The sequence below is a fragment of the Tursiops truncatus genome, chromosome 2 (genome assembly GCF_011762595.2).
Source record: "Tursiops truncatus isolate mTurTru1 chromosome 2, mTurTru1.mat.Y, whole genome shotgun sequence".
Taxonomy (NCBI): Eukaryota; Metazoa; Chordata; class Mammalia; order Artiodactyla; family Delphinidae; genus Tursiops; species Tursiops truncatus.
Genome location: NC_047035.1, coordinates 86489861 through 86517361, shown reverse-complemented (window position 1 = coordinate 86517361; position 27501 = coordinate 86489861). Strand labels below are relative to the sequence as shown.

At 47.1% G+C, this 27501-nt stretch overlaps 2 protein-coding genes across 9 annotated transcripts in view; one reads left to right on the top strand and one right to left on the bottom strand.

The window, feature by feature from the left end:
• FRMD5 (FERM domain containing 5) overlaps window positions 1-20250 on the top strand; it is a 338961-nt gene extending 318711 nt beyond the window's left edge. The window contains exons 8-15 of one of the 2 annotated variants that reach the window (XM_073800881.1): window positions 5422-5510; window positions 8541-8604; window positions 9219-9310; window positions 11903-11977; window positions 12538-12606; window positions 13497-13603; window positions 18957-19300; window positions 20176-20250. In XM_073800881.1, coding sequence (XP_073656982.1) covers window positions 5422-5510; window positions 8541-8604; window positions 9219-9310; window positions 11903-11977; window positions 12538-12606; window positions 13497-13603; window positions 18957-19300; window positions 20176-20250 — 915 coding nt within the window. Of the gene's footprint in view, window positions 1-5421; window positions 5511-8540; window positions 8605-9218; window positions 9311-11902; window positions 11978-12537; window positions 12607-13496; window positions 13604-18956; window positions 19535-20175 lie in introns of those variants that run through there. The other variant, XM_073800880.1, reaches the window with a different exon arrangement.
• WDR76 (WD repeat domain 76) overlaps window positions 13353-27501 on the bottom strand; it is a 76817-nt gene continuing 62668 nt past the window's right edge. For 4 of the 7 annotated variants that reach the window (XM_073800877.1, XM_073800876.1, XM_073800878.1 and 1 more), the window contains 3 exons: window positions 27292-27420; window positions 25323-25405; window positions 22806-23035 (listed from right to left, as the gene is read on the bottom strand). In XM_073800877.1, the coding sequence (XP_073656978.1) occupies window positions 22806-23035; window positions 25323-25405; window positions 27292-27420 (442 nt within the window). Of the gene's footprint in view, window positions 15183-17841; window positions 19180-22805; window positions 23036-25322; window positions 25406-25869; window positions 27421-27501 lie in introns of those variants that run through there. The other 3 variants (XR_012330084.1, XM_033851607.2, XM_019935430.2) reach the window with 3 other exon arrangements.

Here is a 27501-nt window from a genome sequence, read left to right as displayed (position 1 = left end):
ATGCTCCACAATAAGAGAAGTCACTGCAATGAGAAGCCCGTGCGCCGCAACGAAGAGTGGCCCCCACTCGCCGCCACTAGAGAAAGCCCACGCGCAGCAACGAAGACCCAATGCAGCCAAAAATAAATAAATAAAATAATAAATTTATTTTAAAAAAACGAAGACATTCTTGTCTTCTTTTTAAGCTGAGAACACTGAGCTCTGAGGAACTAACTAACATGTCCAGTGTTAGAGGCAAGGATGATACTGGGACTCAAACTTGGAGCTGTGGAGTCTCAGTGCTGTGCTCTTTCAGTTATCATTCATGGTCTTCCATCTGGAGAGGTGGCATTTATTTAGGAACAAAGTGGGACTCACTGCCAGTTCTGATCAAGAGAGGACAAAAGACCTACGAGACTACTGAAATCATCATAGAAAAACGTAATGTAAATTCACCAAATGGCTTTATGTCTGTTTTGTATAGATAGACCCGGAGAAAATTGATTTCAGCAGGGTCTAGGTTAGGTCAACCACACAAATAAAATGATAGTGTCATTCCCTTGCTCTTAAAATAGGATCATTACTTTCATAATCCAGCTACCAAAGCTCCTCTCTAAATAAACCCGCTCCCCATCTTGACACATTGCCCTTGACCTCAGAGAAGCAGAACAAGAAGCATCAGTGATGACTTGCCCTCACCCTCAGGTGGGCCCCTCTTGGCTACACTGCGGGGAGTGTGTTAGGTTTACTGCCAAAATGAAGAACTAAAGCCACTTAAGTGGCAAGTTTCTGCCCAGATTTCCATTTCTGAGCTGTCACGGGTTGATGCCAAGCCTCTTCCAGGGTGCCTGCCTCCTCCTCCTCATTTCCACTCTGGTTTCTTGTGGCTGTGTTTCAGTGTATTAAAACTGGGTGGTTTTCATGGTTGATTGAATGTGAAGGTCCCCAGCTATGAGCCCTTTCAGGAATGGGCACCACTGTCTGGAAGAGCATATGGAATCTTCTTCTCTCAGGTTTTTTAAGAAGAATAGAGGCTTCATCCACCGAGACTGAATTAGTTTCAGTCGTGCTCCAGAGAGGGGATGGCTGACTTGAGAGGCATAACAACCAAGAATGCTGTGGTCCTGACTCAGACACATCCAGCATGTCCTCTGGGGAGCAGCAGACAGAGGCCTACTTCATTGTATCCAGAGGTAGATCTGGGCAAAGATGGCCAGATGTCCCTATTTCCAAGAACCAGTCAGTACTATGATTTCCAAAAATCCTTTTCTAGACAGAGTGATCCTCTTAGGGTGAGCATTTGATGATGATGTATTGATGCAGGTCAAGTTTGATGGTGGGTTCCATATGAACATGAATGACTGTGCGAATCCATCCCCTCCTCAAGAAAAACACAGTGGCCTTGTCCTGGCAGTACATCACCTAGGCCATCTCCCTAAAATCGGATGGAAGTATCAACAGTATTTCTTGGAGTATGTATTATTGTCCTCATCTTACAGATGAGGAAACTGAGGTCCAGAGAAGCAAGTAGAACCAAGGCTGAAGCTTCTTCCACAAGGATGAAAAATGGAAAATAGATTTGTCACCTCACGACCACAGAAGCAAACTAAAGTCTTTTGAATGTTACCTGATGTAGAGCGGGCCTGGCGATATCTGCTGTGGGGCTGTCAGGACCTGAGTTTTTATTCCACCTCCCAGATAATTAATGGCTCCGTCCTGGGGGTGCTGATTGCATTGGGATGGGCGGGGGACAGGGAGGAAAGATAGAATCCAGCTTGATAAGATGGAAGAGCTGAGGAGCAGCTTACTGCCACCTGTGTCACTTCTCTCCTCATCCTCATTTCCTTCTCTTTCTGTCACATAACTTGTCCTTCCACATACAAATCCAAAGGGCAGGCTCACAAGGAGAATGGCCTGTTAGATGAAAGAAACTGGGAAACTTGTGGCTGCCTGTTTGTGTTTTCACGCTGGTCCACGCTCCTTTTTTTTTTTTTCGGGTGTGCTGTGCAGCTTGGGGGATCCTAGTTCCCAGCCAGGGATTGAACCTGAGCCCTCAGCAGTGAAAGCAAGTGTGGCATCCCAACCACTGGACCAGCAGGGAACTCCCTGATGCTGGTCCAGATGTGAGGTTTCTTGTTGTAATTCCAATCCCATGCCTCACGTGCCAGAGACGAGTAGCAAACATCCAAGCTGCCCGCACTGTGGATGCCCACGTGCCAGGGCCTTGCAGCTTCATTTGCAACTGTTGCATTGGAAGCAGTTTGGATAATTGCTCTCTTCAAATGGGAGGATGGATTGGGATTGCACAAGGTGCTATTATTACTTATTGGGATAATAAGTAATACTTATTGGCCTCTAATAGGGATTTACTCCCAGTTTGTTCCCTGTTCCAAATCAGCCAGTCTGGTCAGGAGAGACTGTTCCCCTCTAACTCCAATACCTGCCTTCACTTGGAGGCCGGCCCTGTGGTGTCCGGGTGGTGCAGATGGCCAGCACCACCCAGTTCATGGGAGGACCTGCCCTTCCCTTTGCTCTGGCCAGAGACAGGCCTGTCACTGCGATGACTCTCACAGATGTCCTTCCCCTCCTGCCCACTTCACTTTTCCCCCGGACCCCCAATGTATCATCCACATCCCCCTTCTCCATGGTCCCTAACAATGAGTAACTTCTCCCTTTCTACCTCAACTTCCCACACCCTCTTTTCCTAAATAGCAAAATTTAAATCCATCAGCATCAGGAAAAATAGTAAAATGTTAGGCTTTTTTAAAAGAGATTCTGTATTGAGTTCAATAAACTCAGCTAATCAGTAGCAGCTATAATATTATTAACAACAACACAACCATTAGCATGTATTGGGTGCTTACTGAACACAGCCTAAGAGGCAGATGATATCATCAACCCTGACTTGACAGCGAGGGGCCTGAAACACAGGGCAACGAAGGGACCTGGCTGAGGCCAAACGGGCGGTGAGTGCAGAGCCAGGACCTGGGCCGACTGACCCAGAGCCCGTGGTTCTGGCGCAGGTGCTCTTCTACCGTTGCCCACAGGGGCCTGGAGTGCGAGACCTGGAGGGAGGCCTTCCCTGCCCACTTCGCTGCTTCCCGTCCCTCCTCTACCATCCACAATCCATCCACAAGCCTCTGCAGGCCCTGCCCTTCCTTTCCAACCTTCCGCCTGTTCTTCCTTCTGGGCCTGTCCTTCAGCGAGCAGCAGAAGACACCTTCCCCTCCTGCCCCACTGTGCCCTCCCCTCGTTCTGCTCACGTGTGGGCTTCCCCCCCACTGCCGGCAGACACACTGGTCCCTCTGGCCCCCACCTCACTGCCTCACACATTCTCCTGATAAATGTCTGCTGCAGGCCTGTTCTCTGAGTACAAATAAGGTAAGGCCTCCACCCTCGAGTCTCTGTCCAAACCCGCAGTTGTAGGCCTTGCTCAGGTCCTGCCTGCACAGTGAGCTGAAGGCCTCCCGGTGCCCACCCTCCAACCCTGTGTGCAGAGCCCTCCCTCACCCACCGCCGCACCCCCCCCCCAGGCCAGCCTGCCCAGTTAGTGCCAGTGCCCCCTGTGAGGGACAGTGTTTGTGCGCAGTGCTGGCGCTCAGCTGTTAGCACCCACCACCAAGCCCTGATGACAGGCAGGGGGAAGCCCAGCCCCGTGGCTTCAAAGTATCTCCATTCAGGTTATTTTTAAACAGCATTTTGCTGTGCCCATGGGTTGAATGACACTGTGCTTGCAGCCAAGTGTTGGGGTCACGACAAACCCTGAGGAAAGGACAGTAACAACTATGCATTAATTCAAGTGTCTGCAAAATATATATTTAGTTTATTCCCTGGGCCCAGATGCTAACACCTGTAATCCTGACTCTAAGAGATAGCTTTAAGGCAAAACTGCACTTTTCCTTGAGGCAAGGCTCATGAGGCCCTGCAGAGGCCCCACTGTTCTTAGGACTGATTAGGCTGAAGATCTGTGCCAGGGAGGCAAAGCCTGAAGGCAGGAGAGACTAGGAGAGCCTGACAGCCACGGCCCACACTTGCACCCATCACACCAGGGGCCTGGCCCCGACCCCATGGCACTATCTGAGCTGTGGCCCAGACAACTGGCCTGTATGCCCATTTGATCAGCAGCCTGGCATAATTTTCTGGCCACCTGAACACACACCCTGACAGAGCAGAGTCTCACCTGTGGCCGCTATCAGGTGAGAGAATGTAATCGTCACCCAGCTTTCTGTGCCCCATCCCCGGCTAGAAAAGACCTGAGCCTCCTGGAGCTCATTTCCCACGTGATGGAACCAGGACCTACAGCTTCTGCACCTTCTCCCCTCTTTGCCCAGTAGAACCTTAAGCCTTGTGTTTACCAACTGATAGTGACAGGTGGCCAGGAGGCCTCTTTGTTGGTTCAGGCACCACAGGGCTGGCGATATCTGTTCCACTTGGCCAGTTGCTTCTTATATTTTCTTCAGCTAAACTTTCCTGAGGGAGCCCAGTGTGTCAGGCCATCATGATAATGATAACTGCTATTCTCTCTCTCACTCACACAGAACAGCTTTCTCGAAATATAATTCACACATCAAAAAAATCCATCCTTTTCAAAGTGTGCAATTCGATGGTTTTTAGTCCATTAACAGAATTGTGAAACTTGTGAAACAATCACCACTATCTAATTTTAGAACATCTTCATCACCTTCAAAAATAAACCCTGTGCCTATTAGCTGTCACTCCCTATCTCCTCTTCCCCACAGCCCCTGGCAACCAGTAGTATACTTTTTGTCTCTCTGGATTTTCCTGTTCTGGATATTTCATATAAATGCAAGCATACAACATGTGATCTTTTGTAACTGGCTTCTTTCACTTAGCATAATGTTTTCAAGGTTCATTTGTGTTGTTACAGGTATCAGTACTTCATTCCTTTTTACTGCTGAATAATATTCCATTGTGTGGATGTACCACATTTTGTTTATTCACTTATCAGCTGATGGACATTTGGATTATTTCCACTTTGCAGCTGGTATGAATAATCCTGCTATGAACATTCATGCACAAGTTTCTGTGTGAACATAATTTTCAATTCTCTTGGGTACATACCTAGGAGTGGAAGTGCTGGGTCATGGTAACTCTACGTTTAACAATCTGAAGAACTTCCAAACTGCTTTCCAAAGTGACTGCACCATTTTACAATCCCACCAGCAATGTGTGAGGGTTTGCGGTTCTCTTTGGATATTCACCACAGCTTTCTAAGATTGGTATTATAATCTACAACTTACAGTTAAGGCCACCGAGGCTCAGAAAAGGTAAGTAACTTGGCTATTACTTCCAAATGCCAGGCTCTTCCCTCTGTGACCAATGGCCAAGTATTAACCCTGTATCCCCAGTGAACAACTGTGTTTCTCACCCTTTTACCTCTATGCCTGCATCACCCTGATGAGAAATCTTTATGTGTTACAGGATGTGTCAGGAAATGCTGCATTTCTGGCCTTCACTCCTTTTGGGTTTGTTGTTCTGCAAGGAAACAAGAGGGTCCACTTCATTAAATGGTGAGTATCTTTATTTCCAAAACAGGCTTTTTATACCTCACCAACTGGGGAGGGCTGTGGTTCCCATGTCCTATGTCTGTGATTGGGCGAGTTCTGGTTCTGAGCCCTCTCCAAAGCCTTGCATCCATAATGGTAACTGATGAAGGTAGTGGTCTCTTCTAGGGATCCTATGCTTCCACAGGGGTGTTCCTGAGAGCCAACAGCCTCTCCAGAGAGAGAAAGGGTATGGAAAGTTGGTTTCTGGGTAGGATGAGACGTCTAGAGCTGGAGCCAATGTTAGGGAAGCAAAGTTCCCATGAGTCCTTGGGACTGTCCCCTGCTGAGGACCATAGCATCTGCAGGGATATTTACTCCTTACCCACTCTCCTAACGAAGGAGGGCTTGCAATGACCCCTGGGGCAGATATAAGTTACCCTGTTGCTCTGGCAAAACACCCTCCTCGGACCAAACCCCACGGTGGCCCTGCCTGCAGGAGCACAGATGCTGCTCTGTCTCCCGTCCCTCTTCAGGGCTTAGGTGTCCTCAGCCTCCAAGAGTCACATCCCCACTCTTTCTTCCCTCCCCTGCTTCTCCCGCTCCCAGTTCTAGCAGGCAAGAGCCACTGCTGCAGCCACAGCTGCTCGGAACTGCTTCCTGTCCGCCCACCTGTTGGGGTCTGTTCTGCTGCGTGGCTCTGTGAGCTGATGCAGCAGACTCTGGTTTGTTGATGGACGTTTGGCTCTCCTAGAGACCCGTTTTCTGGCCCACGCAAACATCTTGCAGCCTCATGTTGTATATTTTACTAAGCCCCTGTGATCTCTGAACCTTCCTGGGCCTTAGACTGCCAAGTCTAAGCTGGCCAGCTCCTCTCAGGGGCTTGAACAGGTGTCTTTCCTTGGCCCAGCAGAGCTCAGCCAGGGAAGCCTGCTCCTGTCTTGTTTCCTCCACCTTCTCAAGAAGAGCTAGCGGGGAACCTGATGACAGAGCTGCTCCCTGGTGAGCTTTCTGCTGGGGATGCTGCAGGCCAGCTCTCCTGCGACATCCTCTTCAGCTCCCCTGTTATCTTGTGGACAGACACCCCCTTTCCAACCCTTGTGGCTCTTGTGAAGCTTGGCGACATGATCAACCACAGTGCTTGTGAAACTGCTCCCCAGACATGCCCGGCCAGGCCCCATTCCCCAGAAAACCCTTCCCAGGGCGGCCTGCTGCACTGGGCTAACAGGTGTGCTCCCCAACACGCCCATTTGCTACCCCTTCTCAAGCTGGCCCACTCACTGCACTTCTTGGGTGAAGATGGTGAGGGTTTGGGGTCTTCTGTTGAACAAGATACTTTTCAGAAAAAGACAGTGAACAGGGTCAGGCCACCGCTCTCCCAGGGAGGAGCACTTGCTCTTTGGAGACCTCTGGGTCATCTGATGTTCCTTAGAAGGCCCGGATCCTGGCCACACTCCAACCAGGGTAGCTGTCTTTATGAGGTGGCTGGTAGGGGGCATTTTAGCTAGAAACAGGTAGGACACACCGGGGCCTGTAGTCCCTAAAGTATCCTTACCCTCCAGAAGCCCTGCTGCTCACTGGGGTGTCCCAGACCCTTTTCCTTCTATAGCTTCTCTCACAGCCCATTTCTTCAGGACGTCTCTTCATATGCCTCAACTTTAAAGTAATAGATGTAAATTTAATCACACTTCCAATAGAAAATTTCCTACTTTCCTATCTTGCTTATTGAAGCCTAGGATGATCTGTGTGCTTGTTTATATATCAGTCAATTGATATTTATTGTATTCTGTATGTGTATGAGAGATTGATTGATTGGGAGGGAATCTAACAGGGAAGGAATCCCATGTGGCTTGTACTAGCTCAGAACTGGTGGTCAGAAGTTGTGAGCTCTCATCCTGACCCAGCTATGATTTCCAGGGAACAGGTGACCTTCCTCTGTCCCCTGAGTTTTGTCCAGTAGTAAATTGGGTACATTGTTTTCACTACCTTTCTGCTACTTTCTAGGATATTGAGGAAATCTCCCTAGAAATCGCAAAGAGGAAGAAGCCAAGTGGAGGCAGATATGCATGGTCAGACCTCCTTGGGGGGTCCCAGTTGGGTAGAAAAATAAAGACTCTGCCCCCAGTGAGGTAGGAGGGCCTTCAGGCTCCAGAGGGTAGCTGTGTCAGGCCAATGGAAGGGAAGTGAGGAGTGACCAATGCTGAGGCCTAGTTCTCTGGCTCTCAGGGACATCCACCTAAGACCCCAGTCATTTTTCCATTTTGTAAATGTAACCAAGGCTGAGAGCAGTATGTGGAGGTGAGGTCTAAGTCGTGCCATGTACAGTAACCATGTCACTTCTTCTGATTTGTGTCTGTCCTGCGGGTGGATGTACCCCAGTATCCTGTTTGCCTCTTTTACTGCAGCCATTCACTGGGCTGGTGGCTTCAAGGATTTTTCTACAAAAACCCCTAAGCCCCTTTCCTGGTCAGTACGCTGCATGACTGTTCCATGTAATCTGTTCTCTCTCTTTGGTATGTTGCCCTGCCCCCCCTCCCTGAGATCGTTTGACATTTGTCTGCATTAAACTGCATTTTCCATCCAGTGGCACAGTCACCTGAAAGACTCAACTCCCTCAGAACCTGGTCGCATTGTTTTTCATTATTGCTGTTATCTTGAACTTTGGCCTCATCAGCTACCTGTGGCATCTTACATTTGACAGTCCCATCAAGATAATGCACCTGTGTTATGAACCAAATCCCGAAATGGCCCAGGACCACTCTACCTAGACTCACTTCCCATGCAAACGTTTCCCTTTTACAGCCACTGTTGATGAGCCCGAAATCCTCCTATCACCCTATTATTATAGTGTGATTGACCAGAAAACTGTGGATTGAACTGTTTCAACAACTGTTCTCTAAGGCCCCTGCGCTGCTGTCTTGTTTCAGTTCTAATTTTGGCTAAAACTGTGTCTGTGCCTGGAGCCCCTTCCAGTCGGGGTGGGCTGTGCATCTACAAGACTTAGCTGTGAGCAAGCAGCCCACAGTGAGATGACAGGCGTTCTCTTTGTGCTTCTAGGAATGAGGTGACCAAGCTGAAATTTGAAGGAAAGACTTTTTATTTGTACGTAAGTCAGAAAGAGGTGAGTGCTGGCTTCCTTCTCTTCAGGGAGGGCTGGGGCACTGGGGTGGCTCCTGATGGCCAGGGCTGAACCAAAGTGGTCCATCCAGGCAGAGCTAAGCCCCCTGCATGCCAAGCCGGGAACAAGTTCAAGGCTGGAGGTGAGGAGACATGAGATGACGACAGGTGGCTGTAGGTCCTGGAGCACAGGGACTTCCTCAGGGATGCTGGTGACCCTCAGAGGTTCCATACCTCCAGGAAGTAGAGAGTAAGATTCTTTTGCTTCCATATGAAAATTCCAGGAAGATAATACCAAAAAAAAAAGTAAGAAGAAAGAAAGAAAGAAAATTCCAGAGGAGAGTGCCACTTTCTCTGGGGAGGGCTCACTTGGTTCAAGCAGTGCCAGCAGAGACTTACTCTGATTGGACCTGCCAGGTGTGCCCTTCTGCACTGAACTCAGCTCTGTCCTGTGGGTGCTGCAGGCTTCTCTTCCGGCCAGCAGCCCCTTCCCCATCTGAAGCCTCTCCCTGAGAGCACTGGGGAGCCTTCAGACAGCTCAGGGCTCAGTGTCCTGGGCCTCTTCACCCTTTGCTTTGCCATCCACACTAAGCTGTTTCTATGTGGGATTTTTTGTAGGAAAAGAAAATTATTCTCACATATTTTGCTCCAACTCCAGAAGCCTGCAAGCATCTCTGGAAATGTGGGATAGAGAACCAAGCCTTCTACAAGTGAGTGGACACCTGGGATGGGAACTGGCTTTATCAGGGCCAAAGCCATAGAAGCTACTTTCAGAGGAACAATGGTCAGGAAAGTTTGAGAAACTCTGACAAAGGAGACATGAGATGACAAGGCTGGGCTTCCTTATAAAACTCAGACCCCTTTCCGGGTGGCTGTCTGTACCACCTGGAGGGTCAGAGCTGATGTCTGGCAATGTGTGTCAGCGGAGTTGCCCAAGGTGTCTACCTTGCGATGTCGTTGGACAGCCCCCAGTGGCAAAGCAGTTCTGGGTCTTTTCAGGGTAAGGCTTGGGCCAGAGAAAGCCCACAGGTGCCTGACTTGAATAAAGCTGGCCCCTTGGAGCCATTCAGAGCCCAGAATACAAGAGCTCCATGAAGGAACAGGCGCAGCCCAGAGCAGCTCCCTAAGCCTTGGAGAGACTCTGGGGCCCGCTCCCCAGTGGGTGGCCTGGTGCTGAGCTGGGATTGATACCAGCCCTTCCTGGTGTGTCACTGACAGAGGTGTTGACAGTGACAGGCCAAGTGCTCAGGAGCCGGGGGTGGGGTAGCTGGAGGAAGCAAGGACTTGACTGTTACTGAGATAGCAGCTTTGGGGCAAAGGAGAGAGCTTAGCTTACCAAATGATTTTGTAAAGTATATTGAGGCTTTTGTGCCCAGTTTTCTTTGATTAAAAAAGTTGTTATAAAAGCATTAGGGAGCAAAGAAATAGCCCATCGAGAAACTGGGGTGAGGCCAGATGAACTGTATTTTGCTAAAACCCTTGGTCTTGTTTTTAAAATAGAATGCCATGACTTAGGCTTTAATAAGCTGCATCTTAATCAGAACAACATAAGACAGAATGTGTGGTATACTCCTCTGACAGGCCATAGTTCTCCCTCCAGTAACCTGAAGGATCCAGAGCAGAATTGCTCTGGGCTGGGAGGGCACCATCTTCCTCCCCACTCAACAGACTCTGCTACCTGCTGACTGCTGTGGGATGCTGGCCCCCACAGGCTGTTTCTTGGGCAGGCTTTCTGAGTTGTATAATCAGTTCTGTGCATTTGATACCAGAATCAGGGGTGAGTTGAATGGGCAGCCTGAATTCTCACCTGAGTGGGCTTCTTTCTTCTCATGGAGAAGACACTCGGAAGACTTCCATGTGGTCACCTTTCCCTCCTATTCAGTCCCTGGCTGTCCAAGGAAAGCCGAGAAAACATTTCAGCACCATTTCTGGAGGCCCTCCTTTGTTTTTCCGTCTGAGCCATGGGAACAGGATTGTGCTTCTGAGCCTGTGACCAAACTCAGTTTCTGAGTCTTTCCTTAACAGATTGCCCACATCCACACTGGAAACCAAGGCCGCTTTTCACTGTTCTCCATGACTACTAATTAGGTGTTAAAAGCCTCTAGCCTGGGTCAGACCCTCATTTATGCCAAGTCGCTAGCAGGAGCCACTTCGGCGTCACTCAGAGTGTCTGTCATGGGCAGATCCCTGCCCCGCTTTTGGCCTAGTGCTTTGAAGGGAGCCGGTCAGGCTCAAGAAGGTGCTCAGAAAAAAATAACTTTACGTGTCTAACACGTATTAAATATTTTAAACCAAAAAAAAAAAAAAAAAAAGAAAAGGAATGTGCTCAGACAGGAGAGTAAGTAGGCTCAGAGCCTCATGGAGCCCTGAGACAGGTGGGGATGGTGTCCCCAGCGCCTGCTGTTCATGGATTATAGGGACAACTCCCTAAATATTCACTGCCCGCTCAGGACAAAGGCTTCAGACCAGTTCGGTTCCCAGCTGGGTTAGCACTACAGGCACCCAGGACGTGTTGTGGATGGGGTCAGGTCTTAGGAGATTCAATCTGGGCAGCTCTGCCCATGCTTCCCTTTCTAAGTGAGAGGAGTACAGGGATCAGAGCAGTCACTCAAGGGTGGCTTCCAGAGTCTCCACCTCAGCTGTTCACAGCCTTGAAAGTGGTGTTAATGGGCTTTCTGGGGGAGGGCAAATGGTTCCAAGTTCAAACAAATGGTGGAACTTTTATTAAAGTTCAGCTAGTTTCTTCATTTCACGACTTCTCAGAGTCTCTAATGTGACAATATACTTTAGGTTCGCTCCAAGAAGGAGATGGAATAGGAAGGGCACTACTCTCTTCTCCACCCACAGTTACCCAGACATGGACATGAATTCTCAAATACTAGGACTGGAAGGGACTCCTGAGGTCAAGCAGTCCCAGCTCCACCATTTTATAGATAAGACTGAGGCTAAGAGAGGAAAAATTTGCCCAGGGTCACACTGCTAACCAGTGGCCTGGCTGAGATTCAGCAGGTGGCATTCTCTTTCCCTAACATTTATTCTCTCAGTCCCCATGGTGAACCCATGAGGCACTCTTGGGGAGCCCTCACTCTCCTAACGTGGAAGTGGATTGCAGCATGCCTGTCCCTAGCACTGAGACCGTGAACACGGCCCTCAGGTGCTAAAGGAGTCAGAGACAAGCAGGGCTGTGAAGGGCCTTTTCCTGAGGGGTTCTTTCAAGTAGCCTTTGGAAGGAGCTGGGGACACAGCCTTAGGCTGTAAGGCATTGCAGACCATCTCTCACACTGGACTTTGCCTTGCTGCAGGCTGGAGAAGTCAAGCCAAGTCCGCACAGTGTCCAGCAGCAATTTATTCTTTAAAGGGAGCCGGTTCCGATACAGGTAAATAGTGACAGTAAGTAACCGTTATGGACCTATTTTCAGACCCTTCTCTGGAGAAGGGTGGCCCAGTGGTCCTTATCCTGAGAACAAAGACACTGGGAACCTCCAGAGAAGTGTGAGGTTTCCATCCGATTCTCCTGTCTCCTAACCCTTTGACTATTTCTTTCCTTCCCTGCAGCTGTTTGCCTGTAGGGGTTAAAATGTGTGTCTTCTCCTGCCCTTACAAAAGCAGCAAAATAAGAACTGTAACAGTGATTCCTTTCATTTCTATCTAAAGATTTCATTTTTTTGCAATATTTCTGGAACACGCTGGACAATGAGGAATCATTCCTAAATGAGGATGGAAGATCCCAAAGACCGCAGAGACAGAGAGCTGTCAGGACGCCTTAGAGCTCTTTACCCCAGCAAGCAAGCCCTACTCAGTGGCCTAAACATTGAGAAGGGGTAGGCCAAAGAGGCCACTTCCCAATTCAGCTCAAGTATCTGAGATCTTACAGAGGAGCTCAGTCCTGGAACACTGTCTCATTTCTTGCTGCTTGTTTTATTTATACTACTTATAGTGGCCGAGTTGCAAAGGAAGTGATGGAGTCCAGTGCCAAGATCAAACGGGAGCCACCAGAAATACACAGGTAGGCACCAGGGGCTTATCCCCAAACCAGGTCCAGCTCAGATCTCGGACTCTTAAAAGAGCCAGCAGTTTGAGTACTGTGAAGATTCTGGCCATGATGGCTTCCAAACAGGGCAGCAGGGTGAAGAGACCCATCTCAGTCAAAGGCATGGGAACAGGATGACCCTGGAGAATGAGGGAAGATGGGCTAATGCAGACAGTACATCAGACCCAGGAGCCACCTTCCTGGGTAATTCTCTACCATCATCCCAAGTCCTGAAATTGGTCATAGACCTTGGAGGACATGCCCAAGCAGCAAGATTTCATTGGCTCTGGAAACAGTGCATTACAGGAAGCCAGTCACACTAGGTCTGAAATAGTTTCAGGATCCATGCTTTATGTGTAACTGTAAATCATAAATTTCCAGGAGGCCATCTCCTAAAACCTGGTAAGACTGAGGGAGAATATGATTGGCCAAAAGGTCTGGGGTTTGCCAACCAGACTGACCTCTGGGAATGGGAGCATTACTACCTGCCTTCACACGGACCCCCCTGCCCTCTGTGGGAAGTCAGGGGAGGCCGCATATCAGTCTTAGGCACATTTTTAGGAGCACCGCATATCCTGGGGCTCTACTCTCTGACAATCCTGCCCAGGGACCAGTGGCACCACTGCCACACTAAAGAAAGGTTCGGGTAGGTCTGGGATATAAGGAGGTTGACAAGTTTGAAGTAGTGTCTCTGACTGGGATTCAGGGACTAAAGGCAGAAAGCAGGTATTAAAGATTTTTAAAAACAAAACAAACCTTAACACAGCCAGGCAATTCTCAGGCAATTCTAGTAACCAGTCCTCAACTCTGAGTCCTGACCACATTTGTCAGTGCACTAACAGAATTCTTTTTTTCTTTAACCTCAGAGCAGGGATGGTCCCCAGCCGCAGCTGTCCCTCCATAACCCATGGCCCAAGGCTGAGCAGCGTCCCTAGGACCCGGAGAAGAGCTGTTCACATCTCCATCATGGAAGGTGAGCATGAGCTCTGGAGATGACCTGGGGTTCCTCCAAGTTGTCACCTGGACCGGTTCCTCACAGGGACCTTGAAAAGAAGTGAATTTGCACTAGAGACAGCAGCAAGTTTCTCCAATGGTAGGGAGAATGTTTCATCCAGTCAATGGGAACACCAGCTGGGTGTCAGGTGAAGGGTAATCCCATCCAGCTCTGATGAGCTGTGGTCCAGGAGGGGTTTGTAGATCTGAGAGTATTAGACTAAACCTTTGGGAGAGAACCACGATCAAAGGCCTTATTTATGTGAGTACCTTAGTTGCTCCATTTGTAAAACCCCATGGGTTTCAAGGAAGCTGATGTACATGCAAGTACTTTAAAGAAATGAAAGCATTTACTGGGTAGGCAGCAAGCACAATGCAAAGAGCCCTGGTCAGGAAGTCAAGGATGAGGTCAAAATAGGAGCTCTGCCACACATTTTCTGGGCAGGTTGCTTAACCTCTCTGAGCCTGTTGCCCCCACTGTAGAAAGGGGTGGGGGGTGGGGGAAGGTGCCTTGGAAACTCCCAAGTATAATGGCTATGCAAGGTATGGAATTATTGAGGGCTGGCCATCATCAGACACAGCCCCCTGGTTTTCCCTCCTATCTTAGGCTGAGCGGGAGAAGTGAGCCCAGCTCTCTTATTTTGGGGTGTGCATCTCAGGAAAGTGGACTGTCTTCTCCTCTTTTGAGGAAACATAACTTTCTCCCCTCTCTGTGGCCCTTGTTCCCGTCTGTCCTGAGGCTGAAGCCACCAGGTTCATCCCAAGGCTCTTGCAGAAAGTCGGGACAGCTGTCCTCCCAGAGAAAAGGCCACCCCCTGGGGGAAGCTGGCCCTAATGCAGGTATCGCATGGGAGAACAGCCTCAGGCATTACTGCTCCCCAGCATATGGAAGAATGTCCAGTAAAACCAGCATTCCCAGAAGAGGGAAGACTGAGGCCATCCATGTGGGGATATAACTCATTTGGAGTAGCTGCCAAGCAGGGTTAGCAAAACAACTCAGAGGTGGGGAGAACCATCCTCAAGCTCCCCCAAGACGAGCTGTGAGGCTGCCTCAGTTCCCCACCAGCTCTGGCTGTGCCTTCAGCCTCCTCCCAGAACCTGTCTTCTCCCATTGTAGCAGCAGTAGGCTCCTCAACATCCAAAACTGTCACCCATGCTTACAAAATGCCAGGGGAGGGTGCAGAAAGCTATTAGAGCAGACACCCCCCCACCCCAGGGCCAGGGCACGGCCTCAAAAGCTTAGGCTCAGAACTTCACACCTGGCAGATTATAACACAGCAGGCCTCCACGTGCTACTCCCCAAGCCAACGTGCTCCTTACACCCCATGCCCAGTGGTGCCTATAGACAAGCACAGTCTTCATCCCCGGTCATGGCCCTCGAGGCCCATTAGACTCAGAAGAGCGTGGGTAGAAGCTCAGAACTGCCCTGGCAGGAATGAAACTCACAGGCAGAATGTAATTCAGGGTGAGGAGAGGCAGATGGACATCTGGTTTGGATGTGAAAAAAAATACAAGATTTTAGCAGTTGAGCGGCTCTATCAGTGCAGGGATCATCAAGCCTGGGGAAATAAAGAATGGATTATTTCAGGAGGTGAGAGTTCAGCTGCATCATCTCTCAAGAGGGGGTTTTGCCTTTAAAGCACCTAACACGGCTGACCCTCACTGTTCACCCCAACCAGGCAGGGAAGTGTGAGAGGGACTCAATGGGGACCTCAGAGGAAGGACACAAACCATCAAAATGCCCAGGAAGTTATGGACATTTGAAATTCGTTCACGCTCCATCAGGGATTGTCTTTCCTATAGTCCATATGGCACATAATTAATATCACAGAAACCATTTGCCTTTTCCAGGGGAAAGCTTTGTTTGCTATCTCCAAAAACAGTGGGGAAAATTGCAAAGACATTAACGTAACGTTACAGTTTGAATGAAACCATGTAATCTCAATGAACTGAGACCCTTAAAAAGAAGACTGCATTGGTTGGCCCTGCCCTCTGCTCTAGGGGATGCCAAGATAACACATGTTATTAGCACAGGCCTGACCCAGAGAGGACATTCAGGTATGTCAGTTCTTTCACCCATTGTGCCCCATGGGGCAGCCAGACAAATAGCGTAGATCCCAGTGGAGGAGGGGACGCAGCCCATTTCCAGCCCCAGAGCCACCGCCTTACACTTCAGAGCCACCCAACCCAAAGCCATTTTCTTTGTAGCTTCACATCCTGGATTTTCTGGGACAGTCCCGATTTCCCCTACTCTCTGGGATTATTCCCTGCCCTCTCTGTTCCTCACCCTCTGAGAGGTCTGAGGCCCTTATACGAGCCTCAGGGAAACAGCTACTGGCTGGGAAACCATTACCTTTTATAGCTCTAAGTCCTTCTGACTGAATCCAGTCCCCTGATAACGCTGGCCTCTCAGAGCTGCTCTTTCCCTGCAGCTCAGTCTGCTCTGAGACTCTCAGAGCCAACCTTTTCTCTCCAGCATGGGAGGCACTGCGAAAGGGCTGCTATGGCGTGAGATCAGTTGGTTTCCCATCCTTTCCCTCTGTACCTTCCCCGCCTGGCTGGTTCCCATGAAGAGATCAGCTGATTTCCACTGAAGAAGTACCTGCCTTCCTGGGCCACCATGGGGAAGAGTCTGATTAAGATTCACACCAGAGTCCGAGTTCAGCTCCGGTTGACTAATCACTGCCTTCGGCCCCTGAGTGTGCGCATCCTGAGGATGGGGCCCCGGCTCCAGGGTAGGCTCCTGACCACTGTGCCCCCTGGCCCACTGGGAGCCACCTCTGGGCAAGGCGATCAGCTGGAGCACCTCCAAGGTAAAAAGACACCCTCTGTTTTGCTGTGCCACTCACCCAGATCCCACCCACGACACCCACCCCATCCATCCCAGAATAACAGGTTTGAGGCGAGTGGTGGTTTCTAGTGAAACCTGAAATTCTGTACAGGACTAACCTAGCACAGGAATAACCTTAACTTTATAGGTGAGGTCTGTTGGGGGAACAGAAGACTAACATTTACTGAGTAATTTTGTTTGTCAGGCTGTCTACTTAGAAATACATATGTAGCCATTATCTTGTTTACTGAGAGCACCAACAACTCACTATAATGTGGCTTCTGGTGTCCCTCTGATTAGCTCTTTCTGATGTCATAGCCTTTGCCCCTCACCTTCCCCAGCAGGCTTAGGGCTGAATTGTAGGCCAGGCTATGATTGCACTAAGTGGCTTCCGGCAGCTATGCTGGTCATACATTGGAAGATCTGGCAGTCAGAGCTGTCCTTGTGAGGGGACAGCCCTTGAAAGGGTGTGAGGTGCCCTGTGCAACGGGGCTGAGGTTCCAGAGAACAGGGAGCCAGAAGAGTACTTGGGAAAGGAGCTGAGCCAGCAACATGTAAGATCAGAGCCTGGAAAGGTTTGTTTTATCAGAAACCCATTTCACACTCCCAGGTATGTGTTTCTCATGCTACACACGTGCAAATGGGGGAAGAAGGGAGGAACACTGGGGAAAACAGAAAACAGAGGAACATCAAAGGCTCTGGAACAAGGGACAGGCTCTTAATTTCACCTTATTTCACAACAGTTTCTTGGGCAATTGGGACCTAAGTCTAAGGCAGGTGCAGGCTGTTGACTTAATTCATCCTGGCCTGTTGTTCCACTCCCCGGAATCCAACTGCATGATCATTAGCACCATGGAATAGAAAGAGGCTTGGATTCTACCCTTGTCTTTGCCAGTAACAACCAACCACGTGACTGTAACCTCTTGCCCTCACCACTTCATGAAGTTGTTTAAAGATAAAATGGAAGTGCTTTAAAAAGTTTTAAACATTATACAAATTTAAGTATCTTATAGCATAGGGACAAAGGAAATACAGCCAGGACTGTGCAGCTTCTGAAAGCAGGAGCCAAGAGCTGCTGCTAATATACTAATGGTGAGGTGGTGGGCAGCAGAGGCGGATAGCAGGGGGCTGCCATCTCCCCTGCCCATGCCAGCCACTCGTTCGTAACCCAGGGTTCATTCCTATGGAGAATCTTTTACTGTGTGTATGCCGAGACGGGCTACAGCAGGCTGGGCAGGCAGGCGGCCTGGCTGCAACTGGCTACCTACCAAGGAAGACGAGATACACTATTTCTGAAATGTTACTGGCACCTTTTAAAAGAGACCTTGGGGCTTCTGAAGCCAGCCCAGAACCAGAAAACTCCGTAATTGGCCCTGGCTAGGTCTTACCTTTACTAGCTGGGTGTCCAGCTGTCTGGGGCAGTCAGGGTCGATTTCAGAGCAACAGAAGGGGACGAGCTTCTCTTGATGTGGACCACAAAAGCAGGGAGAGCCACTCTGAAACCACCAATATGGCCAGGAGTAGAAAATACAGACACTGAACTTGAAAACAAGAAGCCATTTCCTTGGGAGCACTATGACATGGGCCACACTTGGTGACTCTGAGCTCTGACATCCGCTGGCCTGGGTGGCTGCTGTTTGGTTGAGGGGGGTAACCAGCTCCTGTTCTTCCCTACTAGAGCTTTGAGCCCTGGAAAGAAAGAAATGTTCCATCTAAGAAAGTAAAGAGATAATGAGTAGTTTTAGGGGCAGAAGACCCTTCCTCCTAACTAATGTAAGCGAATTTCCCACTGATGCAACAAGATCGTCTCAGAGACCACTCTGTACTCTGGAGTAGCTAAAGCAAGGGGAGCTGTCAGCCTGTTCTGGACCCGGCTCAGTCTAAGGTGAAAAGAGAGGGAGAGCACTTAGGAAGAGCAGATCAGGTTTTTACCTCCCACAAAGTCAGGACAGCTAGAACTGGGTGGCTGAGGAGCCTGATAGCAGCTGCAGAAATCCGAAAGATGAGCTCATGAGCTCAAGGAGCTGTGTGCCGGCTTGTTAGGACACTCGGCTCCAGAATCTGTATTTGATGAGGCCCAGCTGGGCAAAACACAGTCTCCTCCACATTCCTGCCTCTCAAGGCCCTCGGCTCCCTGAACCATGACCCCAGCTCTGGTTGGGTCAGGGATAGTCTGCGATTCTCTTTCAAATTGGGCTAAAGCCAGGCCCAAGACACCAAAGGCAAGAAGGGCAGAATCTTTAACCAATATGGCCAAAACTATAAGCAAAAAGAAAGAAACTTGCAACCAATGCCACTCTGGTTCCTGCTGCTTCTCTTGTCCTATTCTTGATACATCAAAACAGAGTGCAGTGGCCATTGCTGCTGGTCACGTGGGGCGTGCAAAGGGGCTTCTCCTAAGATTTTAGTGACCAGATAAAGCAGGATGGGTGCTGCCTCCGCCTGACAGCGAAGTGGGTGCCGGCACACAGAAGGCCTGCTCATTTTCCTTTTGCCTTTCCAGGCCTCGAGTCCCTACGGGACAGTGCCCACTCCACCCCGGTACGTACCTCCTCCCACGGGGACACTTTCCTGCCTCACGTGAGAAGCAGCCGGGCAGACAGCAATGAGCGAGTTGCCGTGATCGCGGATGAGGCCTACAGCCCTGCAGACAGTGTGCTGCCCACCCCTGTGGCCGAGCACAGCCTGGAGCTGATGCTGCTTTCCCGGCAGATCAATGGGGCCACCTGCAGCATTGAGGAGGAGAAGGAGTGTGAGACCAGCACCCCAACTGCTGCAGAGATGGAGGCCCTTGGGGGAGAGCTGAGGGCTCTGTGTCAGGGGCACGGCAGGCCAGAGGAGGAACAGGTGAATAAGTTTGTTTTAAGTGTCCTCCGTTTGCTCCTTGTGACCATGGGACTCCTCTTTGTTTTGCTCCTCCTCCTGATCATCCTTACCGAGTCCGACCTTGACATTGCCTTTTTCCGCGATATCCGCCAGACCCCCGAGTTTGAACAATTCCACTATCAATACTTTTGTCCCCTCAGGCGATGGTTTGCCTGCAAAATCCGCTCAGTGGTGAGCCTGCTCACTGACACCTGAGAAGGCATGAATCCTCCCAATAACTAGCCAGGTGGACCAAGGAGCCCGGCTACCCATTCCCAGCAATGGGACCCATCGTGGAACCATCGGCACATGTACCAAGTCCTCCTCTCATGACTCAAAGTCCACAGCCTAGGAGGGTCGTTTCCCAGAAGAAGAAAGGGATAGGCTCATGCCTTGTCTAAACTAACTGGGAAAACTCATTTCCTTCAGAGGTTCTTTCAAGAAAGGCTCGGCGACTCTGTTTCTCATCCTCCCAATTTGCAGGATAAAATTTTTGGTTTTGAATTTTGATTTTTCATAGATGTGTATTATTTTGAAAATATCAAAAATAATTTATTTTATTATTACTGATTCTCGCAGTAGTGTCACCTAGTAGATGGGACACTAGTTGGAGACTAGAGAGCTGTTGTCTTCTGTATTCTGCAGGAGCTTTCCTACTCAGTTCCAGTAGACTCATCACTGCAGCCTCAGCGGGGCAAGCCAGGGGTCTGGACAATGGGGACTGTCTAGGTTTTCTTCCCAGACAGAGCTTTTAAAAAAAAGTAAACATCCGTGTAGAATGATTAAATGGAAAGTTGCTTCTTATGACGGTCTGAGTTGGATTTTCTTTTCCTTTTATTTCTTTCAAATCTGAGCAGAGTGGGCATCTGAAGGGACCACCACTACAGCAGCAGCAGCAGCAGGGGTGGGGTAAGTCTGTCCCCTTAGACTAGATCCTAGTGGGCATCACCATGAGTTTTGTATGATGAACTTAGACTTCTGTGGGGGTTTTTTCTGAAGACCCTCAAGACTTTTATAGTGCTCCAGAAGCATTAGGTGAATTCGGTGGTGCCAGGGATAGAACTGTCAGAAATGCAGGACTAAGTGTAGTTAACAGAAACCAGAGCTAAGGTACCTGAGAGACCGTTGAGGTCACAGAGCAGTACTTATTTTGTACAACACCATCCCCCCCAAAAAAGACTATTTCAATTTATATTTTAACAACAAAATGTATTTTCTTATCAATTCATATTTTGTTTTTACTTTATGGATTAAGAAAAATAGAGCCTGACGAACTTAAACAACACAAGGAAGAAACTGATCCTGAGAATAAAAAGCTTCAGAAAATAGAATTCCAAGATCAACAAACAGCCTGGGAAGGGACCAGGAAAAGAATCTCTTTAAATAGGAGTTCTAAGAGATGCCTACAAAAGAAGGTGAATGTGGCAGAGACCAAGACTTAGATGTAGAAATACTGCCCCCTAGCGTCATCCTCTGCACTGGGAAAATGAAAGTTGTAGGAAAGCACTTACCATCCTTGCCGAGGCTCCATGCAGAAGAGCAGCATGTGGAGGGTGAGTGTGGGGTCCGAGGCCCGAGCTCTGCAACTCTTACAACCACTCACACACAAGATCTTGTTTTCATCTCAGGGAGAGATTTCTAAGTCATCTGGGCCTGAGGACTTACGTAAGGACAGTCAGTGGACATATTCCTGGGACCCACATAACAGTGGAGCAGCTGCTGACACCCTATGATGCTGGGGAGCCTCAAATGCAGAACAGAATGAGTCACATGTAGATCTGCTTTCCCCTAGTTTGTTCTCTGAGACAGCAGAACCACGTCCATATATAGAATCTAATAGCCATGGATAAACGGAGTTTTTCCTTTTTTAAGGTTCGGGGTGGTGCTGTGTTTCAAAATTTTAATTGCCCTTTTATCTAGACCAGGGGTCGGCAAACTTCTTCTGTAAAGTGCCAGATAGTAAATATTTTTTTATTTTGGTTTTGTGGGCCATACTCTGGCAACTACTCAACTCCGCCATCTTATCACAAAACAGCCATAGGTAATACATAAACAAAGGAGCAAAGCTGTGTTCCAATAACATTTTTATTTATAAAAACAGGCAGTGAGCTGAATTTAGCCCACAGGCCATAATCTGCCAACCCCGAGCTAGACAATAACACTGCTCCTTACCAGTGTGTAAGCAGAAAGAGGGTCAGCTCTGCTCCAATTCCTGACATGTGTTAAAGATCCGGATCATTTCCCAGTAGAGGCACTGGGGTTGCTTGTTTAAAGGGTGCTCGAACAACCAACCAGCAAAGAGATGTCTGATGCCAAGATGAGCAAGATCAACCACTGGAATGCTAAAACGCAGCCAGAATCTAAGCATGGAAGAGGGCCTGTCTGATCATTTCCATACCAGCAGAAATTTGGGCAGAATTACAAACATCTATTTTCAAAGTGACAAGACAAAATATGAGGGAGAGCCTAGTAAAGATTAGGGATCGCTTAGAACCAACTAGCCACTGCCACTTGTCATCTACACAGGAAAGGCTTTATTAGCACAGGATTGGAGTAAAAAGTAGACTCAGAAGAAAAGGCTGTCAGGAAATAGGGGGCTGGTTTTAACCTGGATATCTACTGTCTTATGCAACATAGCAGATTACCTTTTAGTGTAGTGTTCCTACCTCAGTCTGTAGAATATGGTGTTTCTATGCAGTGAGTGATAGCCTCGACTCTGACCTTTCATATTCACATTAAAGAAAGATGCAGTATTCCATATCCTGGTACGTACTTGTGTCTAGAGTTCTAACAGTACAATAGTCCATGCCACTTCCTACAGCTGGATTTTGCTCTCTGAACAGAAACTTTTGGGTTATTTTTTTCCAGGGCTTATCCCACAAAATACAGATAGAAAAGTTTCCTTCAATTTGCTTTTCAAATAGTGCTTGAATAACAAACTTCCTTTGTTGGTGACTAGTCTTTTTTGGGATCTCCCCATCATTAGAAATTGTTCAAGTTTTTAACCTGATTTTACTATGTTCCACTATGTCTCCTATTTTCTCTCAAAATTAGTTTTGATCTCATTGTAGAAAAAGCAGTGGTTTCCACAGCTTCATCTATCAGAGGAAATAAAACTCTTACTAAAGAATAGTGTACTGCATCTTTAAGCAGTAGAAGGTAAACTACCTGCAAATGTGAATTTCTTAGTTTCATTAAAAATATATATAGTTGTTAACCTCTTGTGTGCCAAAAATTATAAGTTACATTTTCCTTCAAAGCAATGTACTTTTTTCTACATATGCAGTATGTAGTTAGCATAAAATCATTGGTGCCATGAAAATTATTTTTAAACGTAAATAAATATTTAAATATCATAGAAGAGTGGACTCTTTTTTTTTTTTTTTAACTTACAGCCTATCTCACTTTCTCCTCCTTAAAATTAACAACACATAGATAAAAGGATACCAGTGGGATTTACACAGCTGACTGCTGTCTGCGACTGGAATTATTTAAAATAATCATTTTGTTTATAGCCATCTATTATCTTTGTTCTTCCCCCCAAAATAAATACTATTAAGAACTTAGAAGCTGTAAGTGTGGAATAATTTTGGAGATGAATTGGACCACATTTTTCTGATGAGGAAAACCAAGAAATGATTTTCCCAAGGTTACACACAGTCTCAGAGCCCAAAGGAGAATCTAGATGGTCCAGCTTCTGCACCAGTGTTTGTAAGCCTGGAGTAAGAGAGAGAACAGCAAACACTTCCTATGAAGGGAACAGAATGATATCACCACTACAATTACAAACCTCATATTTACAACTTAACAACATACATTCCTTTAACACTATCTCATTTGATTCTGTAACCATCACTCTAGCTATGGACTGGTAATGGTCTTCTAAATTCCATGAGGATAAAAAGTGAGACTAGGGTCCACCCTACTAGCTTATTATCTAATCTTCCTATTTTCAGTTCTACCTGCCTTCCAACCCTCCATTCTGCCACTAGATCATTTTCCTAAAGCACTGATCAGGTTATTCACTTACTTCCAAATTTTAAGAGGTTCCTATTACCTTTAAAATGATATCCAGGGACCTCCCTGGTGGCACAGTGGTTAAGAATCCACCTGCCAATGCAGGGGACACAGGTTCAAGCCCTGGTCCGGGAAGATCCCACATGCCGCGGAGCAGCTAAGCCCGTGCACCACAACTACTGAGCCTGAGCTCTAGAGCCCGTGTGCCTAGAGCCAGTGCTCCACAACAAGAGAACCCACTGCAATGAGAAGCCCGCGCACCACAACAAAGAGTAGCCCCTGCTCACTGCAACTAGAGAAAGCCCATATGCAGCAACGAAGACCCAGTGCAGCCAAAAATAAATTAATTAATAAAAAAATAAAATGATATCCAGTGCCCTGTCCCCAGGGAAGTTGGTGTTTTTTTTTAATGACAGGAGTCTCTTAAAGTCGCTTAAAGTGATCTGAAGAGTAAAAAAGCATGAGAACCACTGGATGCAAGTGGTTTCCCATGATCCTACAGACTTACAGCTACAGCCCTTTTTTTAAAAAAAATAAATTTACTTATTTATTTATTTATTTTTGGCTGCATTGGGGTCTTCGTTGCTGCGCACGGGCTTTCTCTAGTTGCGGCGAGCGGGGGCTACTCTTCGTTGCAGTGCGCAGGCTTCTCATTGCAGTGGCTTCTCTTGTTGTGGAGCACGGGCTCTAGGTGCGCGGGCTTCAGTAGTCAGGGCACGTGGGCTCAGTAGTTGTGGCTCATGGGCTCTAGAACGCAGGCTCAGTAGTGGTGGTGCCCTGGCTTTAGTTGCTTCGCGGCATGTGGGAGCTTCCCTGACCAGGGCTTGAACCCGGGTCTCCAGCATTGGCAGGCGGATTCTTAACCACTGTGCCACCAGGGAAGTCCCTACAGCCCTTCTTTGGATAACTAATGACGACTCACCTATGCACACGTCCTTTCAAGGCCCCTGCTTAGGGTGCCTCAACCACAACCAAGCCCCTCTGCACCTGAACACACTTCTGGTTTTAGCTCATGAACAGGCTTCCTCTACACACCCCTACAACATGCTGATGGAGTGGAGTAAAACACACAAAAGATACTTTTAAAACATTTCCTCTTGCACAGCTTCCATTTTAGGAAAACATACCTTAAGATGTTTTACTCCTCGCTCTGTGTAACTGTGCTAAATATTATCTTCCTCACAAAATTCCACCTTTTCATTTGAAAAGTCAAACATTTACAGCCACATGAACCAGAATTATGGGTCTATGCTGTCTTAAAACTAAAACTCATTACTGGCCATCAACTCTGTACTAACAAGGAAAAACAAAAGTACTAAATCAGAAGGGACAGCCTAACAAACGAGATGCCTTAAGTTTTTGGAATCTGAAGACAGAGTGCATATACTTCTTCCTCTCAAGTTTGATACAGAAGGCACATGTTTATGCCCTCCTCTTCTCATGTACTGTACACTGGCTGAAAGTATTTAAACCTTTGTATCCATAGCCCTAAAGCTCTCTGCTTTCCTGGAGAACTATCTTTACAAAGTCTTCTCTATGGAAAGGTTAACTCAAAGGACAGAATACTAAAATGGGTCTTAAGCAATTCAGATTCTATCAGTTCCTAATCATTTGTGGTCTCTCTTAGTCTGACCAAGTCTCCATCCACCCCAAATGAGATCATCTCCTTCCTCCTTAACGTCACATTAAAAAAGGTCAGGCATCTCAAAGAAAATAACTACAGGAGAATTCAGAGCTTACATGCTTATGAGATGTTATAAAGGCCAGCTAACAAAAAAGGTTTATCCGGAAGGGAGAGAGCAATCATAATACACACATAATTACAGAAGCCACACAGCTTTAAGCGAGTCTCTGGGAGAAGTGCCTTTCACAACAGAATACAGTGTAAGGATGTCCTAAGGGAGGCAACTGTCCTTTATGTGCTTTCTAGATTTAAACAATTGCTCCTTTATAGAGCTTATCACCAAGAAACAAGTCCCCCACTCACCGTCCTTCTCTCCTTCCTGCACCGCCTCAAGAAGACAGAACTCTGTTAAGTAGAATGGGATATAAATAGCACAGCTGATGAAGCTACAATGGCAAAAGAAACCAGAAAAGTGAGAAACATCAAGAATTTGCTAACATTTGGTGCAGAAGCCAGGCAATTAGCACCAAGTATACCACCAAGTATTCAAAGCTTAAGTGATAGTACTAATTTGATTGAGAGTAGTTTTCAACATCTTAAAAGAACAACTCCCACAGAACTAGCTACTCTAGAACCTGTAAAATTAAGTGGCATGGAAAAGGGAAAGGGAGCCTAAAGGTTTCATTTACTATTTCCAGGAAAGTTTAAATATACCTCAACCTCACATGACCTTACTTTTTGCATTTCATAAATTAATATTTCCACCTTGCTTATCAATTCCTGTATTCATATCACCAAGAAAATAGAGAAATCCTATTCCTTCTAAACTCCCACAATGTATTAATAAACTAAGCCTCAAAACTTATTTAGACTTTAATTACAGAGAAGGAAATTATTTAAGAAAAAAATGTTCTTCAAGGAAATGAAACATGTCACTTTATTTCTGTGATATACAATTATGAAAAGTTAATATTTCCTCTTAGAAATCAAACATATTGCTGAAGCTATTTACAACAGGCTTTCAGTAGTAGTTTGGCAATGAAGAACAATGGAAAAAGTTGGATAGGTAAGGTCACACAGTAATATTAGTCACTGATTTAGTAATATCCAATAACAGACACATTCAAATTGCCATAGCTTCTGAAAAAAAAATTTTATGAAGAAATTCCAAAAATGGTATTTCATAACACTTCCCCAGGTTATTGAATCTCCTCTGGAGAGTTTAAAGACAGGGACAGATAAGGCTGTCTATGACTTTCTAAGTCAGGCGCTTTTACTTCTTTAACCATGACCCACAGTACCACAGTAATAAAGAAATACATTTTACATCAGAATATACGTATGCATGTATACCTACAAATATGTATGCATATGGAACTAAGTTTCACAAAAGAATACTTACTCTAAGTTTGCTATTCTTTACTATTTCTCTCCTTTTCATTTTTGTAGACACTGTTCATGGCCACTTAACTGATTTCATGTGAACAGCTACAAACCACAGTCTGGGAAACACTGGTCTGAAGGTAATCTCATACTGGATTACAACGATCAGGTAGATCCAAACCCTGTGCCTACAAGCCCTGGGTTTCCTTAGCTGTGTCTCAGGAGCCATGTAGAGGAGTGGGAGGGAAAGGGTCAACACACACAGACACAGGCCCTGCCCAAGTGAACCAAAGCTTCTCAGCAATTTCTTGGGATTTCATGTAAGATTTAATTTAGAGGCAAGGGGGAAAAAAGGTGCTCAGTTTAAAAACTCAAAAGTTTCAAAGTCACTGAGTTAGATGACCTTTCAGGACCCCTTCCAGTGTATGAGTCTAGAAATAAATATTTACTGCAAACTATAAAAAAACCCCACAAATCTATATATCACTATAGAATCAAAACCACAAAAACAACCAAAATACTGATCACTCAAAGCTTTATAATTTATGTTAGAATTTCTCAACATTCTGCCTGATTAAAAGTGCTGAAGCCATCACAGTCTCCCCTTTAATTCCCTTGCCATCCTATAGAAACAACCTCCAAGGCTTCTCTTACTAAAAGTACCTTCTGCTCACAGTTCTTATTAACAAAGCAATTTTATATTTGCTAAAAATAGAACATATTACCAAGTAAACAGACTAAGCCACGTGAATTACTGGGCTCCTTAGACACTGATTAATTTGAACAAATCAGTGTTGTCAAACCAAAAACTCCGCAACTTTCTTAATTCATAAAAACATGTATCCTCCCACTGGAGTTACCACCAGCCAAAATATACCGAGTTGGGTGCATAGCGTTGATGGAACACACAGAGGCAAGGCATTCTCCACCAAGAAAAGAGTGCACCCACTTTCCTCTCTCATGGAAGATTTCCACTCGCCGTGGCTGGGCCATGCTGCCGACTATGATACAGTCTTCTTGTTTAGGGTCCCACACAGCTTGGAACCTGGTCAGCCATCTCCCAGTAATGGTGTTGTGCCTAGTGAAAAAAAACAATTTTTTAAAGGACAGTAGTGTTAAATAACTCCAGGTAGCATGGGCAGAGGGTTAAGATGGCATT